The sequence below is a fragment of the Lampris incognitus genome, chromosome 8 (genome assembly GCF_029633865.1).
Source record: "Lampris incognitus isolate fLamInc1 chromosome 8, fLamInc1.hap2, whole genome shotgun sequence".
Classification (NCBI taxonomy): domain Eukaryota; kingdom Metazoa; phylum Chordata; class Actinopteri; order Lampriformes; family Lampridae; genus Lampris; species Lampris incognitus.
Window position 1 is genome coordinate 28630134 of NC_079218.1, and position 16631 is coordinate 28646764.

At 46.0% G+C, this 16631-nt stretch overlaps 1 protein-coding gene across 1 annotated transcript; it reads left to right on the forward strand.

The window, feature by feature from the left end:
• Window positions 1-286: 286 nt before the first annotated feature.
• Window positions 287-7983, forward strand: LOC130117244 (transgelin-2-like). Its single transcript, XM_056285445.1, has 5 exons — window positions 287-487; window positions 6175-6362; window positions 6529-6700; window positions 6925-7027; window positions 7187-7983. Exons 2-5 carry the CDS (start codon window positions 6183-6185, stop codon window positions 7338-7340), a joined length of 609 nt encoding a protein of 202 aa, XP_056141420.1. The 5' UTR covers window positions 287-487; window positions 6175-6182; the 3' UTR covers window positions 7341-7983.
• The last annotated feature ends 8648 nt before the right edge of the window (window positions 7984-16631 follow it).

Below are 16631 nucleotides of genomic sequence, written 5' to 3' on the forward strand. Positions count from 1 at the left end.
CCCCACCCCCCACCCCCCTCCGCACACACACACATACCCTCAGTCCCCGTCACTTCCTCATCCTATCAGCTCTCAGCGGTAGAAGGAGAAATTTGGAGAATTCCATTCAGTGACCACACTGAAATCCCTGCTGGTCACATGCCCTCTCTTTTTCCTGCTGTCATTCTCCTAAATAAGGAATTACAATTTGTGGGGGTGGGGGTGGGGGTGATGGTTGCTGGTAGTGGTGGTGGTGGTGGTGGGGGAGAGGAAAAGGGGTGGGTCAAAGAATGCATTAAGAGGTCTTAAAGGCATATCTCTTTTCCTCACTCTTTCACTTGAATGTGGTGAAGTCATTTCAGACCAGGGCGTGTGCTATTTTCACGTTGGCAGTTCCACAGAGCGGGCTCTCTGCAGTGTTCTGTACGGAAGACGAGTCAAGACATTCAGAGCGGGGATCAGAAGACAAGCCACCCAGACTACCTGCACACACGCCAATCCTGTCATTGTGAGTAAATGCTCTTTCACAAGAGTTAACATTGTGACAAAGTTGATGACCGATCCCTGTTTTTGGTGTTGTTTTGTGGCTGCTAGTCAGATGTCTCTGTGTTTTATAGCATGTGGCAAATTGGCTGAAACAATGTGGGAAAGTTGTAGAAAAAAAGAAATATTTATCTTTATACCTTAATTACATCCTATATTGCTTTAGTTCTCTTCTGTCTCTTTCTCTGTCATGGATACACACAAACACACACACACTCACTCACTCACTCACTCTCTCTCTCTCTCTCTCTCTCTCTCTCTCTCTCTCTCTCTCTCTCTCTCTCTAATATTCATACATAATTCTCAGTTGTTTTCTGCATCTGACATGGCCTGTGAATATGGTAAAAATCTTTGATAGTGGACATAACTCTCACTGATTAGTTAATGATTAGTTTTCTCTTAGTGAAACTGTTCTCTCCTGGTAGGGCTTGGTTATCAAATCCTGTTTCTTATCTAACTCTGCTCTCAGCTCCTTTTCGTATACTCAGTAAAATCCCAGGCCCCACAGTTTCAGGGCATGTTAGAGTCTGCCACTGAGAAATCTCTTACTGTAGATACAAGTTTTACAAGGTGGAGTCAGTGTCGGTTTGTGTTAATACATATTATGTCCAGAAAAGACTGAGATCCATAAAGGCAACTGTTGCTTGGCTTGCTACCAGAGATGTTATTTGACAAGTCCTGATTGATTCACCTCTGCCTATCAACTGTGATAAAACAGAATACAGAGCCTTGTAAGAGCTGGGGCGGGACTGTACAGCAGCTGTGTTTGTACAGCTTAGGAGACGATATGGGCAATGTACATTGCAAAACAAAAAGACTAAATAGAAATGGCTTATCTGTCATGTTTCAGATCCCCAGCTTTGACTTCATGAAGAATTCATTCAGTAATTATTTACAGGATGAGGTTAGACATCATATTATAATGACTGATGATGATTCTGTTTGAATTTTATTCATATTGTCTAATATTTATGATTAGAAAACATTAAACAGCATTTTTGTGCCAAATTATGTATTATATACTAGTATAGTGTTACTGTTTGGTAGCTGGTTATTCATAAGCCTGCAGTCTCCACTCCTGTGAAATCATGGAGGATAAACTCATTGACCTTTTTGTATGCTTACGGTATTTGATATATATGTATGCAATACAGTGTATGTGTACTTACATTTGGAAGATTGCACTGTCTTTCAAGATTACACTGGTGATGAAAAGCAGTAGCATAGCATTTTGGTAAGGACCTTCAATAACGAACTGCACACCCCCACCTGATACAAACAACACAGCCACATGCAAAATACACTATCACACACTATATGCACTACTGCATCAACACCAACTAGACAGCTGATCTTTAACAACCACAACACACACCATTGTGCACTATATCAACTATTGCGGCATCACCATCAGATCTTCCTTTATGCCACACAGCAACTAGATTTTACACATACACCATGTGGCAAAAAACAAAAACAACAAATGAGTTTCCACAGTTTATGTAAGTGTTCACCAGTGACTATCTTAACTTCAACAAATTCAATAGTCAAGTCAAATTTATTTAGAAAGCACATTTAAAAACAACTCACATTGTTCAAAGTGCTGTACAGATCAGGTAGCTAAAACACAAATACAAGAAACACTGACATAAACAACAAGGCACATAGCTCATAGGCACGAATAAGCAACACATGGGCATAGGCACAAGTCAGAAATCAGCCATATCAGGAGGATTCAAACGCTAGTGAATAAAAGTGTTGGGCCGGGACTTGGAGGGGGCAGATCTGATATGGAGGGGAATGCTCTTCCACAGTCTAGGGGCTGCAAACGCAAAGGTGCAGTTACCCTTGAGCTTAAATTTAGATCATGGGACAGCCAGGAGTCCCAAGTCAGCCAACCTGAGGGACCTGGAGCTGGAATAGAGGGTTAAAAGGTCTGTGATGTAGGAGGGGCCCAGCCCATTTAACGCTTTATAACAAACAGGAGAACCTTAAAATCAATTCTGAATTGCACAGGTAGCCAGTGAAGAGAGGCCAGTATAGGGATAATGTGGTCCCTCTTCCAGGTACCTGTCAGGAGCCTGGCGGTAGCGTTCTGGACCAGTTGCAGGTAATCCCAATGTATGTGGAGTTGCAGTATTCCAATTGGGAGGATAGAAAAGTATGGATGACTTTCTCAAGATCTTTAAAAAAGAGAAACAGCTTGATTTTGGCAATAGTACAAAGCTTGAAAAAAAACAGGCTTTCACTACATCATTAACTTGTTTGTCAAACTTGAATGCTGAATATCACATCAAGGTTTTTGGCATGATGTTTGACAAGTGTGGACAGGTTGCCAAGACTGTTGTTAAACACTTTAATGGAGTCAGGAAGGCCAAATAAGACAACTTCAGATTTGCCTTCTTTCAGCGTTAGGAAGTTTTGTGCCATCCAACACTGTATGTTCTCAAGGCAGTTCAAGAGGCTGACTAGACTGGACTGGTGGTTTGGTTTCAGGGGAAGATGAAGCTGAGTGTCATCAGCGTAGCGGTGGAAGGAAATGTATTTTGAATGATTTGACTGAGGGGAAGCATGTTTAAAGAGAAAAGGATGGGACTTCTGATAGAACCTTGTGGGACCCTGGGGGTACTAGCTGAAAATGAGGGAAAATTGCCTATGTTAATGGAGAAGCTTCTATTTTTGAGTATAGCCATAATATTATCAGTGCACTGCCTTCAGTTCAATAAGAAAAATTAAACATGTAAGTTACCTTTGCTGGCCTTGGTAAGCCCATCCAGCTTAGGTGTAGGTCTTCCTCTAGTAATTATTTCTTTTTTGTCTCCAAATGGTCACCTTGAAAAAGGCACACAAAGTAGATTGGCAACAAGATTGTCAGTAGCTGTCAATGTGGTGGACATTGCGTTTTCTATCAGTACGTAGCTTAGTTCACTCATAACCCGCCAAAGGCTCAAGCTCAATGTTGATGACGACACCAGGGGCTAGCACTGATACATTGCAGGGCCCCTTAGGTGCTCTTTCACTACACATCTAAACTTGATTGGCTGATGATATGGTCACTCACAGTTGTAATCGGTTTGTGGCTTTGGGCTTCAACGAAAGGCCAGTAATACCACTAGTACTGGTCCAAGGAGTTGTCATGCGTTTAGATGACATTCCGATATAGGAAATCCCTGCTCAGCCTCACGAGAAAACAAGTAATTGAACTCAGACACATTTTAGGCACACTTCAATTTAAGTATGAAAAACAAATTATGATTTTGATTTTGACAGGGCCAGCAGAGAAGGCCCTGATGGCCCTGACAGTCCACCAATGATGAAAACTAAAAAAAAAAAGAGACAAGACCTGCCTTAACTTGTACCTTGGTTTCGTGCCATATACTTTAACAGTTCATATGGCTGCTGACATATTAGAGTGAAAATGGGAGCCTCAGATTACAATGCAGTCTTGCTAACCACAATGCTGCTTTCAGATGAATTCTGGAGTGTACTGCTTTTAATCTCCCTTTAAGTCATAAACACTCATAAAATACACAGCATTCTTACAGGGTCAGTCCCTTTAGTTCTGTGCTGTGCACTCTATCATTTTTTCTTGCAGTGAAATTCATCACAATACAATGTAATGAACACAATGGGTAGGTTGGACCCCTCGTCATGGCTTAATCTGGTGACTTTCATTTTGAGTAGATTAGTAGTTTGTATGTGGCCTGTAAGCACAGACGTGAAGACAAGTTGAAGGAGGGACTGATCTGGAAGAAAACCATCCTTTATCATCCATTCTGGGCCATCCATGCAGACAAAGGGGTCGATGTGTCTCAACATGACGTTTGGGGATAACAGTTTCTAGGCATGGCGGGACATAAAAAAAAAAAGAAAATAAATCCTCTTTGTGAGGTTGATATACTATCTTGAACGGTCAGAGCAGAAATTACTATTCAGTATTTGCGATGGTTGCTGTAACAAACGGTCTGTCTGGTTGTAACATAACTTGGCAGACAGAACAGACGGGTCCCTCCCTCCAGATGCCCCTGTATCCACCACAATATCCATGCTTAGCACTACCATTATGGCACCAGTCTAGAATTGAATGACGCAGTAATTTGTCAAATGATCAACACGTATTGGGCAATATTCTCAGTTTGTGTTGTGTAAGTGGTGGGAGGGGTATGTCTGTTTGTCCCGCAAGGGAGATATTGTTTCTTCTACATTACACTGAAGTTTGGCTTGTCAGTCCTGACAAACCTATCCAAAAGTCTTTTCCAAAATTAATTTACATAAAACATGAACATTATATTGTATGAGCTTTTTCAATGCACCTACTGAATTTGAACATGATTTAATCATTACATAGTCGCTGGTTAAAATACTTACTTACTAATGAGTGAAAGTACTAGAATTGTGATGAATTGTGGTGAATCATTGTGGTGATTTCAACCCTAGCAACCGACAGCTGGATTTTGTGTTGTACTAACACTTGAAGAGGAAGCAAGGACAGGCAAGAGGAGCCGTTAATAATCAGCTGTAAACATCTCCATCTGTTATTAACACTTCGCTTAGAGTTCAGTGAGTTGAGATTGATTTGAGATTTTCTGATCATTGCTTTGCAGTCAGTTTGAGATAAATACAGCAGCATGGTTGCAAACACTCTATATGACATATAGTATTTGTCATGCAGAACAGTTCAGGTAAATGTAATGTTATTGCTCCTTTTCTTTAGGATCAGTTTAAAATCACATAATGATGTGTGGTGTGTTATTTGGTCAGCTGCTCTCATACATGAAAATAGTTACCTTTGTGAGGAAGAGAGGAAGGAAGTGACAGCTGAGAGAGCAAACAGGATGCAGGGAGTGGCGTGGTACTGCTGCAGCACAACAACAGACATAATGTTCCTATTTCCATGTTAAGTGGCAGCCTGTTAGCGTTACTCAGGAACATTTTATAATTTTATAAGTACAAAGTGTAAAGAAATTTACCCTTTACATTGTCAGCAGCATTTTGTCCTTGTAAGATGGTGGTATTATCCAGCCTTGGCTTAATAGGAGCACAGATATAGTTTCAGTCCAATTCATTGAATGTTGTACACTTCAGAGTGTTTTTTTTTTTAGGGTACTCTGGTTTCCTTCCACAGTCTGAAGACATGATGGGAGATGAATTGGAGACTTTAAATATCCTCATATGTATGAATGGGAGCTGGAGTGATTGTGTGTTAAGTTGATGACCCTGCAATGAACCTCTCCAGGGTGTCCGTCCTGCCTTCCACTTAAAGTTTGCTGGGATAGACTCCAGTTCTTTGTGACCTGAAAAAGGCAAAAGTGGATTAAGAAAATGCATGGATTGATTTACTGGCTAGTCTATAAGGAATCAAAGTATTATAAAATTAGTGCAGTTCATGAAGAACTTTGTGGCCATATGTGCTAATGAGGATATAGACACCCCCCCTCCCCACACACACAAATCAGGAGAGTGATTAAAGTCTTATTTGTCTTGACTTAAGCAGCACCCTGGGTGTGGACGGGGCAGGGATCTGAGTGTGAATGTTGTTCCATCTATTAAATAATGATTTAGATTTTGAATCTTGATACTGGAAAGGATATAGTGGCTATTAGAGTTCAAAGAAGTATTTACTCAGCTAATGCTAAGTCTCCCTCCCAACAGGATCAGCCATGGCAAACAAAGGTCCGTCCTATGGTCTGAGCCGTGAGGTACAAAGTAAGATTGATAAGAAATATGACCCAGAACTGGAGGAAAGGCTGGTTGAATGGATCATGGCCCAGTGCGGCTCTGGAGCAGGCCAACCCGGAGATGGAAAGACCGGTTTCCAAAACTGGCTGAAGGATGGATCTGTGAGTGTGATGTCTCTTTCAAAAGAGGGGTTTGCGTATGAGGGATCGTATATCTGTTGTCTTTGCTGATGTGTACAGTATGTTCAATGGGGTGGGGGGTCTGAATGGGATCTGTTTCATCTATCCATCAGCACAACTGAGCCCAGCTCCTCCTATCTGTGTCTAGGTTCTTTGTGAGCTCATCAACAGCTTATATACCACCAACAAACCAATCAAGAAGATCCAATCCTCGACCACTGCATTTAAGCAAATGGAGCAAATCTCCCAGTTTCTCCGAGCTGCAGAAAGCTATGGTGTCTCCAAAATGGACATGTTCCAGACAGTCGACCTCTGGGAGGGTAAGACACACCACAGACCCCATCTGTACAGCCACACTGAGGCCTAGTGTAGTACAGATATTTTCAGCTAAGACAGATGAGCTGTGATGTAAGAAAGGAAATAACTTCTGGTTGAACTGGCGTATTATCAAGCTGCTGTCAGTGGAGAGTTGAGAAAATCACTGTAACTTCCTTGTAGATGGGTGTGTGCCCTCAGTTAATTTGGGAATAATATCTGATCACAGGGAAAGATCTGGCTGCTGTCCAGAGGACCCTGATGGCTCTTGGGAATTTGGCCGTCACAAAAAATGATGGGACTTACTCTGGGGACCCCAAATGGTTCCATAAGTGAGTTTGACATTTCTTTTTTATTTTTTGTCTTTTTGTCTACTCTCCCCAATTCTCTGATCTGTGATTATTTTTTACTTGTACAAAGAAAGGCTTCATTTCAACATTCCAGGGGTGAGATGTTGGACTGAGAAACGTGTGTTTGTATGTCATGTGCAGGAAATCACAAGAAAACAAGAGAGAATTCTCAGAAGAACAGTTGAATGAAGGCAGAAATGTCATTGGCCTGCAGATGGGCACCAACAGGGGAGCATCTCAGGCTGGCATGACGGGATACGGGCGACCCAGGCAGATTATCGGCAACAAACCTTAAGTTCAGCCTAACACCCAATTCTCCCAAAACCAGAGATATTCCTCCTCCTTCCCATTTTATAGATCAGTCAAGGAGGGTGGAGAAGTTCCATCGACTAACTTGACCATGGAGGAGAAAGAGAGAGAGCGATGTGAACTGAATGTTTTTCAAAACTAATGTGGACCAACATAGGGATGAAGGAAATCATATGCATATATGAAAAATAAATTCAACATCCTCTTCATGCTGCACACCTGCATGAGTGTACACATGCACATGTATACTCACACACACACACACACACACACACACACACACACACACACACACACACACACAATGTATGCATAATGACCAGACTGATATTCTGACATGTGCTTACAACATTTTCAAAATTACAATTTGACAAAGTATGACCATTCCATTTATATGTTATGTTCATGTTATGTTAACTAGTTCTGTTACTAGTGAGGCCAAAATGTTGTATAAGTCACTAATGCTTCTAGCGTATGCTTTACTAGCATTGTATTATACTAGAAAAGCTGCAGTTAGGTGCCACCATTCCTCTGTTGTCTAATCGAGATGTTGGGTCATCTTCCAAGAGCTTGATACGTTATGAGTCAAATATTGATGATGATTTTGAAATAAAATTTGATTTAATTTATGAGAAGCCTCTCGTTCTTCACAACAAGTAGAGACAGGTTTGTTTACATAAATGGCTTTGTCAGATTTGTTAGATAATTCCAGTAAGCCGTGCACAGTGTGCAGTGCACTGTGCTGTCTGATTCAGACAGATGTACTGAACCAGGTTATGGGTAAAAGGCAGGACATACTTCTGTTGCCTACCAACACGGGGATCACTGGTTCAAATCCTCGTGTTACCTCCGGCTTGGTTGGGCATCGCTACAGACACAATTGTCTGTGTCTGCGGTTGGGAAGCATGATGTGGGTATGTGTCCTGGTCGCTGCACCTGTTCAGGGGAGAGGGGGAACTGAGGGGAATAGCGTGATCCTCCCACGCGCTATGTCCCCATGGCGAAACTCTTCACTGTCAGGTGAAAAGAAGCGGCTGGAGACGCCACGTGTATCGGAGGAGACATGTGGTAGTCTGCAGCCCTCCCCGAATCAGCAGAGGGGGTGGAGCAGCAACTGGGATGGCTCGGATGAGTCGGGTAATTGGCCGGGTACAATTGGGGAGAAAAAGGTGGGGGGGGCAGGACATACACATGCATGGCAAATATATGGCAAGCACACTACATTTAACATCATTATCATCTGTCTTTCCTCAGTCTGCCTGCCATTAGAGTGTATATTAGGGCTCCTTAGGAGAGCCATACTTCACACTAGTGGAGACATGGAGCTGTGATAAGGAGAAGCTGGAACAAAAGATGTGAGGCAGCCCAAGGGAGGGGAAATAGAATAGCAGAAGGAAAGGATGAAGGATATTGTCTGACTGGATTTTCCCTGGATTGAATTGAACCAGGATGTGTGTGTGTGGGGGGCTGGGGGCTGGGAGGGGGGGGGCTTTACAATGGAAGTATCTCCTGGCCTTGCCAAGTTTTTGTTTATAGCCTGTTGATGCTTGTGTGCAGACAAGGCTGTTCAGTATGAGGAAAGAGGATGGCTATGTTTGAGAAATAGACATTTTGGAGAAACGGTGGGCAGAAGAGAACGTAGATGTGTCACAACACCGCTGTGTAGTAAGTAGCGCCAAGTGTTATTGCGGTGGGTCTGAACCCCGAGGAGGTTGGGTTTCATACAGCATAGGGAGCACGAGGAGTTTAAGTTAACAGATGTGATACAGAGTACTTAGGAAATCTGAGCACATATCCAAAAAGGGACTGATCACGACAGAGGGAGGGCAATTTTTTCTTTGCCTTTCCTCTCATTCTTGATGTGTTACTTAAATATGGCATGTATAGAATGTGGCATGGATGGGGGGAAACGTTTTGTTTTACATTTTGCAATGAATATTGCATTTCTGGTCTGGTCTTAGCTATGTTTTCAAATCAACAGGTATGCCTTTCAGCATTCCAACACACTGGTGGCTGCTGGCCCGTTCACTGACTTTCACATGAGTTCATAAACAGAATAACTAAAAAGTAGTATTATTTGTGGTCATGCCCTGTGTACAAATGTTTACGTGTATAAAACTGACATTTCTCTCCTCCCTCACATGAAGTCGGTTTTCAGAAGGACTTCCTGTGTTAAAGGATTCTGAAAGGGAACAAAAATGAAAACGGATAAGACACATTGAGGAATAACGATGAAAAACTACAATAATGCATCCACCAACCAATACATCAAGGGTTGTGTGGGAACGTGTAAATAGTAAGATTCCTGTAAGATAATTTCCCCATAAATATCCATGGAATTAACCAAGGGCAGTCCCGCTGTTTACATGATCCTAAACAACTTGAAATGATGGAAAGCAAAGGTTCTGCTGGCCTGCACTTCACCCCCGGGGCCAGCCATTAAGTCAGCCATAAAAAGGAAGTGGAAAAAACGCCATCGATTTTACACCGTACTGAAAGCATAGCTGTACTGTGACACCCTCTGTCACTGAAAGACAATATTTAGTGTCTTACCTACACACCCAGACAGGAGTCATTAGTTGTATCAACATGTTACCCATATTGTATGACCCGAGTTGCTCTGACTCATTCTGAGAGAGAAACTCTGAAGATCTGCAGAGTCAAAAGGTTTATGGAGAAGTTTTACAACTTAATTAAGGTGCTTTACGAGGAAAAGAGACTCCCAGCACAGTGTTTGAAGCTAGGAAAAAGAAGGGGGGAAAAAAGTTTTGTGGTAATGCCTTCAGTACTTCAGATACGGTATTTTCTCTCGGTAACCTTCATTAGTAAATGATATGTGAAATATTTCTTTTAACCATGTCTTGCGGCTTTTAAAATAACTATACTGAAGCAGACTAAGATAAAAATTATCTGAAATTGCATGTTGGGCACAGCAATTTGTGTTTTCCAAGATTTTTAACTTAAAAAGCAAATGAGCAGTGGAAATCATTAGCTGATAGGTTTGCGTCATTTATTTGTGGAGCAGCTTATTCATGAACATCACCGTCTTGGATTTCAAGGCACACATAACATCTCCAAACGAGTGACTTGACGATGGTGGTAAATGCTATGGATTGAGGATTTAGGTATTTTGACAAAACACTAGGCAGGACTAGATTCCTGAGTGTAATGGTACACTGTTTCCTGTAAAGACAAACTACGGGAATTTGAATACTATGGCTATAAAAATAGTACCAGACCTTTGCAGTGAGGTGCAAAATGATGGAAGGCTGCAATGTTTCCACCTGCTGACTCCATCCAAGGCCCGAGGGAAGCCATTACAAGCAACTAACTATCCACTTTGAGGCCATACTCGCCATATTGTAGTTACGATTATGAGTTGGAGTGCATCAGACATAATGGCCCTGTTGTCCTGCATGAATGTCTGTGACTGAAGAAACAACATGTGGATGCAGGACAATGGAACAAACATCTAGTGCTAAGTACTGCTGGTGTGGAAGCTTCATGCAATTGGACAACCCAGGAAATTTATGGAAAGACTGTATGTAGAACTGTTGCATTTGGATAAATGTTGGGGGCCATTATGTAGATTGCCAGGGAATTAAAGGATAATTGTGGTATTTTTTTAACCAAAGCCCCATTTTCCGACCATTAGGAGTCAAACCGAGCAAAGGGCTGCAGAATCTATTAAATTTGATTAAGCATTGAGCAAGACTGTGTCAGCCAACTGCTGCACACCAAGCTGCAACCTAACCCTCACCAAATAACCTCCACTAAAAGAGCTCTTTTTGGCACTAACAGGTTCAGTGTTTTGAAAGGAGTCGAAAGAGCCTTAGCGCTAATATCAATCAGTCATATTGTGGCAGGAATGAGGAAAAACACATGAGACCAACGCGAGTTTGATGTTTATTCCTCAACTCCAAAAACCAACTGCAGCAGGAACAACCCTGCCCCGGCGAGCCCGGGAACGTAAACCACGCCCCCAGCTCACAGTCCTGCTGGGTGAGAGGCATAGCCCCTAGTGTCCACCACACAGCCCCCCCCCCCCCGAACACCCAGAAGGGACTCCTGGAAAGAAACTTAGTGTCTCACTGAAGGCTTAAGCAGCCTGCCATAACGGCTGCGCCGTCCCTCAGCCGAAACGGTAGGTGAAACACAGTCCAAAGCCAGCTGAGAAGCAGAACGCTGAACCTGTGAAGACACTGCCGGGGTCCTGGAAGGAGGACGACCCCGACGGGGAACCTGTCACCCTGTGCGCCGGTTTAAGCCTATCAAGCGTGACACGCTCCCTACGCCCACCCATATCTAGCACAAAACCCTTAGGACCCGTCTCAAGAACCCGAAATGGGCCATCGTATGGGGGTTGGAGGGGCGAGCGGTGAGCATCATGCCGTACAAAAACAAAACGAGCCGACATGAGCTCCGCAGGCACGAACGACCGCGGAGAACAGTGGTGAACGGGGCCTGGAACCCGAGTGCTGTCGGACAAAAAAGGGTAAACGGCCGGACGGGGTCGAGGAGCGGAACTCCCAGGCAAAAATTCCCCAGGGACGCGGAGCGGCTGACCGAGCACCAGCTCAGCGGGTGACGCGTCGAGGTCCTCCTTAGGAGCCGAACGCAACCAGAGCATAACCCAAGGTAAACGATCCACCCAGTTACCAGCCGAGAGCGCAGTGCGCAGCGCTGCCTTGAGCGACCAGTGAAAACGTTCACACAACCCGTTAGCCTGAGGGTGATACGCGGCAGTGCGGTGTACCTGCACACCCAAGGATCGCGCAAGTGCCGACCAGAGCTCTGTCACGAACTTGGGGCCCCTGTATGAGGTGATATCTGACGGAGTGCCGAAACGGGCGACCCAGGAGGAAAGAAAAGCGCGTGCAACATCCGAGGATGTTGTGGGGGATAGAGGGACAGCCTCTGGCCACCTGGTGGTCCGATCTACCATTGTGATCAGGTGCGTAAAACCCTGTGAAGAAGGTAGAGGGCCCACCAGGTCCACATGCACGTGGTCGAAACGTCTGGCCGGGATCGGAAACGGTTCGAGGGGCGATTTAGTGTGCTGGTGGACCTTAGCGCGCTGGCACGCTACACATGCAGCTGCCCACCCCTTGACGTCCTTGCGGAGGCCAGGCCAGACAAACTTGGAACCGACCAACTTCACCGACACCCGAACTCCAGGGTGCGAGAGGGAGTGAATCGAATCGAAAACTCGACGGCGCCAGGCCACTGGAACAACGGGGCGGGGACGGCCGGTGGAGACATCGCAGAGGAGGGCAGGACTGCCTTCCTGCATCACAGCGTCCTCTAGCTTGAGACCGGTACGCGTTGACCTAAGGGCAAGGGTGTCCGGGTCGCTGGGTTGGTCGGCAGCCATAGCGGAGAAATCCACACCGAGGTGCACAGGACACACAAGCAAACGCGACAGACAATCAGCAACAGGATTGGACTTCCCGGCCACATGCTGAATGTCCGTTGTGAACTCGGAGATCGCCGCTAGGTGGCGCTGTTGACGAGCAGACCACGGCTCAGTCACCTTGGACATGGCAGAAGTCAGCGGCTTATGATCCACATAAGCCGTGAATGGGCGACCCTCCAGCAGGAAGCGGAAATGCCGGGTTGCAAGGTGCAGTGCCAGCAACTCCCGGTCAAAAACGCTGTACTTGCGCTCGCTGTCTCGCAGTTTGCGGCTAAAAAATGCGAGTGGCTGCCACGCATTCGCCACACGCTGTTCAACCACAGCCCCCACGGCCATGTCAGACGCATCGGTTGTTAAAGCTATGGACGCCGTGGGTGTGGGATGGGCGAGGAGGGCAGCGTTAGCCAGGGCGCACTTAGCTCCGTCAAAGGCCTGGACCTGTTTGGGAGTCCAGTCGACAGGGTCGTTAGCCTTCTTAAGCCTCAGGGCTTCGTAAAGTGGCTGAAGGAGGTGGGCAGCGCGAGGGAGGAAACGGTTATAGAAATTCACCATGCCCAAGAATTCCTGCAATGCCTTAACAGAGACTGGGCGGGGAAATTCCGCCACCGCTTGCACCTTAGAAGGCAACGGGAGCACGCCTTGCGGCGAAATGCGGTGACCCAAGAAGTCAATCACCGGCAGTCCAAACTGGCACTTGGCCGGGTTGACTATCAGGCCGTGTTCGTCCAGATGACGGAAAACCTGTTTCAGGTGCGCCAGGTGCTCTTCAGCTGACGGACTGGCCACTAATATGTCGTCGAGATAAACGAACACGAAAGCAAGGTCACGCAACACCGAGTCCATCAGCCTCTGAAAGTTTGCGCTGCCCACTTCAAGCCAAAAGGCACGCGCATGAACTCAAAAAGCCCAAACGGGGTGAACACTGCGGTCTTGGGCACGTCCTCTGCGCGCACGGGAACCTGATGATAGCCGCGCACCAGGTCCACCTTAGAGAAAATAGTGGTACCGGCCAGGCGTATGGAAAAGTCCTGTATGTGTAAGATGGGATAGCGGTCATTGGCGGTGACGTTGTTCAGGCGGCGAAAATCGCCGCAAGGCCGCCACGACCCATCCGCCTTGGGCACCATGTGAAGCGGCGAGGCCCACGGGCTGTTGGAACGCCTCACTATACCCAGACGCTCCATGATGGCGAACTCCTCCTTAGCAATAGCCAATTGTACCGCGTCGCGGCGCCGCGCGCGCGCAAAAACTGGCGGTCCCAGAGTGGGAATGAAATGTTCTACCCCGTGTTTAGTAACCGCGGTGGAAAAGGCAGGCGTAGTCACCGATGGAAAATCCGCCAGCAAACGCTGAAAAACATCACCTAATGCTAAAAAGTTAGTGTGTTAACGGCCCGGCTCCCCCTGTCTCGCACGGAACAGTGGCGAAAGACACAGCATTCATTAAACGGCGGTTTGCAACATCAACCAGCAGACCATTAGCACACAGAAAATCCGCGCCGATAATAGGAACAGTAATGGCGGCGACTACAAAGTCCCACTCAAAATGGCGCCCGTGGAAGCAAACAGTCACCAACCTTGTGCCAAACGTCGTAATGGACGAACCGTTAGCTGCACTTAACTGTGGGCCGCCACCTTCGGCCGACCTGTCTGTCTTAGCAGGAGGGAGTAGGCTCTTTTGCGAGCCCGAGTCCACCAGAAACCGTCTTCCTGACATCGGGTCCTTAATGAAGAGCAGCTCACTACGACCGCCAGCGCCCACAGCTGCTACTGAGCGCTGGCCCTGGAGTTTCCCGCCGCCTCAAACGTGCACGGAGGGACGCAGCGCCTCGCTTTGCCGCCGAACCGCTGGTGGAAGAAACAGAGGCCTCTTCCGCGCCGTCTCCGGGCAGTCACTCCAGCCACCACTGCCGGGTCCGCGTCCTCCGACGTCGGCTGCAGAGGCTCCGATGCCACACTCTGCACAGAACCGTCTGGTAGCCAGCAGGACCCGATCGGCCTCCTCAGCCAAACCTCGGCAGTCACCAGCGGCCAGACACGGGGAGTTAGCCAAAGCCGCGTGCACAGAAGACGGGAGCTGGCGCAGGAAAACGTGCGGGAAAAGGAATCCACCTTCGTCTGAGCCTAGCAGCGACAGCATATTGTCCATGAGATCCACAGCCGTCCCGTCGCCCAAACCGGATAGGGAAAGGATTCTATCTGCCCTCTCTGCGGTAGATAGGCTGTACCTCCGGAGCAGAAGATGTTTGAGGGCGACGTATTTATCGTGTTGCGGAGGGGCGCGCAACAGCTGCATGGCCCGGCGTGTGGACTGCTGGTCCAGCGCAGCGATGACCAAATAGTACCTGGAGTCGTCCGCGGAGATTCCACGCAGGTGGAACAGCGCCTCGACATGCTGGAACCACGAGGCCGGGTCGCTCTGCCAGAACTCTGGGAGTTTCACAGCCGCGGCGAGAACGGCCGGCTGTGAGAGTTGGGGCGGCGTGGCCGAAGTGGATTCACACACATCTTCCGCTCCAAACATGTTCAATTTGGGGTCACCAATGTGGCAGGAATGAGGAAAAACACATGAGACCAAGGCGAGTTTGATGTTTATTCCTCAACTCCAAAAACCAACTGCAGCAGGAACAACCCTGCCCCGGCGAGCCCGGGAACGTAAACCACGCCCCCAGCTCACAGTCCTGCTGGGTGAGAAGCATAGCCCCTAGTGTCCGCCACAACGTCAATCCATTTTTAACCCTGGGGCAGAAGTCTCACTTTGTAACCCAGTCAGGTGTGAGTTGTTGCAGGGAGACAACAGAGGAAGCGTGAGAGTTGCAAAAAGAAAATGCATAAAAGGGTTCGTCACTGCTCTCTGACTGTGCCAGGGCTATCTTCTCATAATGGAAGAGGCTTTTCAACATTTCTCATAAACATCTGGGCCTGTTAGTGCCAAAAAAACAGCTCTTTTAGTGGATGTTGTTTGGTGAGCGCTATTGCCCCGAAGGATTACATCGCAGTTTAGCGTGCAGTGGCCGGCTGATGCGAGTTTGCCCAATACTGAATCAATTGGAAAGATTTGTTACCCATCGCGCGTTTTCACTCCTAATGACAGGAAGATCGGGCTTTGGTTAAAAGAAATACCTTAGTTTTCTTTAAGCAAAGAAAATTCAATTTAGAGAAAAATGTTCTCATTATTTGAACAATTGAAATCTGATGTGTTCTGGCACAAGTGGGGTCTTTGTTAGGTCTTTGTTAAGTCTCCATTCAAAACACCTGCAAAATCTAATAAATTCTGTGTTCTGTAGGGGGCTGATAGAAATGATGGTAGTACTATTGTGTACTTAACAGTTAGTTTACCAATCACTATTGTAAAGACACATGTAAAATGGCCCATTGTTTGAGGCAAACGGTGAAAAAGAGGGCCTGACAATTGTGCATGTCAGACAAAAGGACATAAATTTGATGTGACGTGTCTTTTTTTTTCCTGTAAAAAAAAAATCGACATAATAAACCAGACCATCATGGGATGCTTTGCCTAAGTATTTTAGGTTGGCAAAATGAGTGTCATCTTCTTAAATTATTTTTCGCAAGACAATTTATTAACCAATTTTTGACCTCATCCTTATTTCATTTATGTTACTGGCTTGCATTGCTGTTTATGGAAGACTTTATGACTGTATTCCACTATTATCATTACCAAAGCAGATGCAACATGCTCCTCATGTGTTCATGTTCAGTAGGTGTACAAGTCCATGATATTGAAGTGAAGCACAATAGCAGATGCTGCTGGAAAGAATATTTGGAATTTAAAAGGGAGAATAATTAGAAATGTAATGAGAGGGGTTTGTGAAGCATGTAAGTAAAATATAACACTATTGCG

Bases quoted from the DNA above. Each gene is read 5' to 3' on its own strand.
- LOC130117244 (XM_056285445.1), top strand. From the start codon at position 6,183: ATGGCAAACAAAGGTCCGTCCTATGGTCTGAGCCGTGAGGTACAAAGT. The intron at 6,701-6,924 runs GTAAGACACACC...ATCTGATCACAG, and splicing joins GACAGTCGACCTCTGGGAGG to GGAAAGATCTGGCTGCTGTC. The intron at 7,028-7,186 runs GTGAGTTTGACA...TGTCATGTGCAG, and splicing joins GACCCCAAATGGTTCCATAA to GAAATCACAAGAAAACAAGA.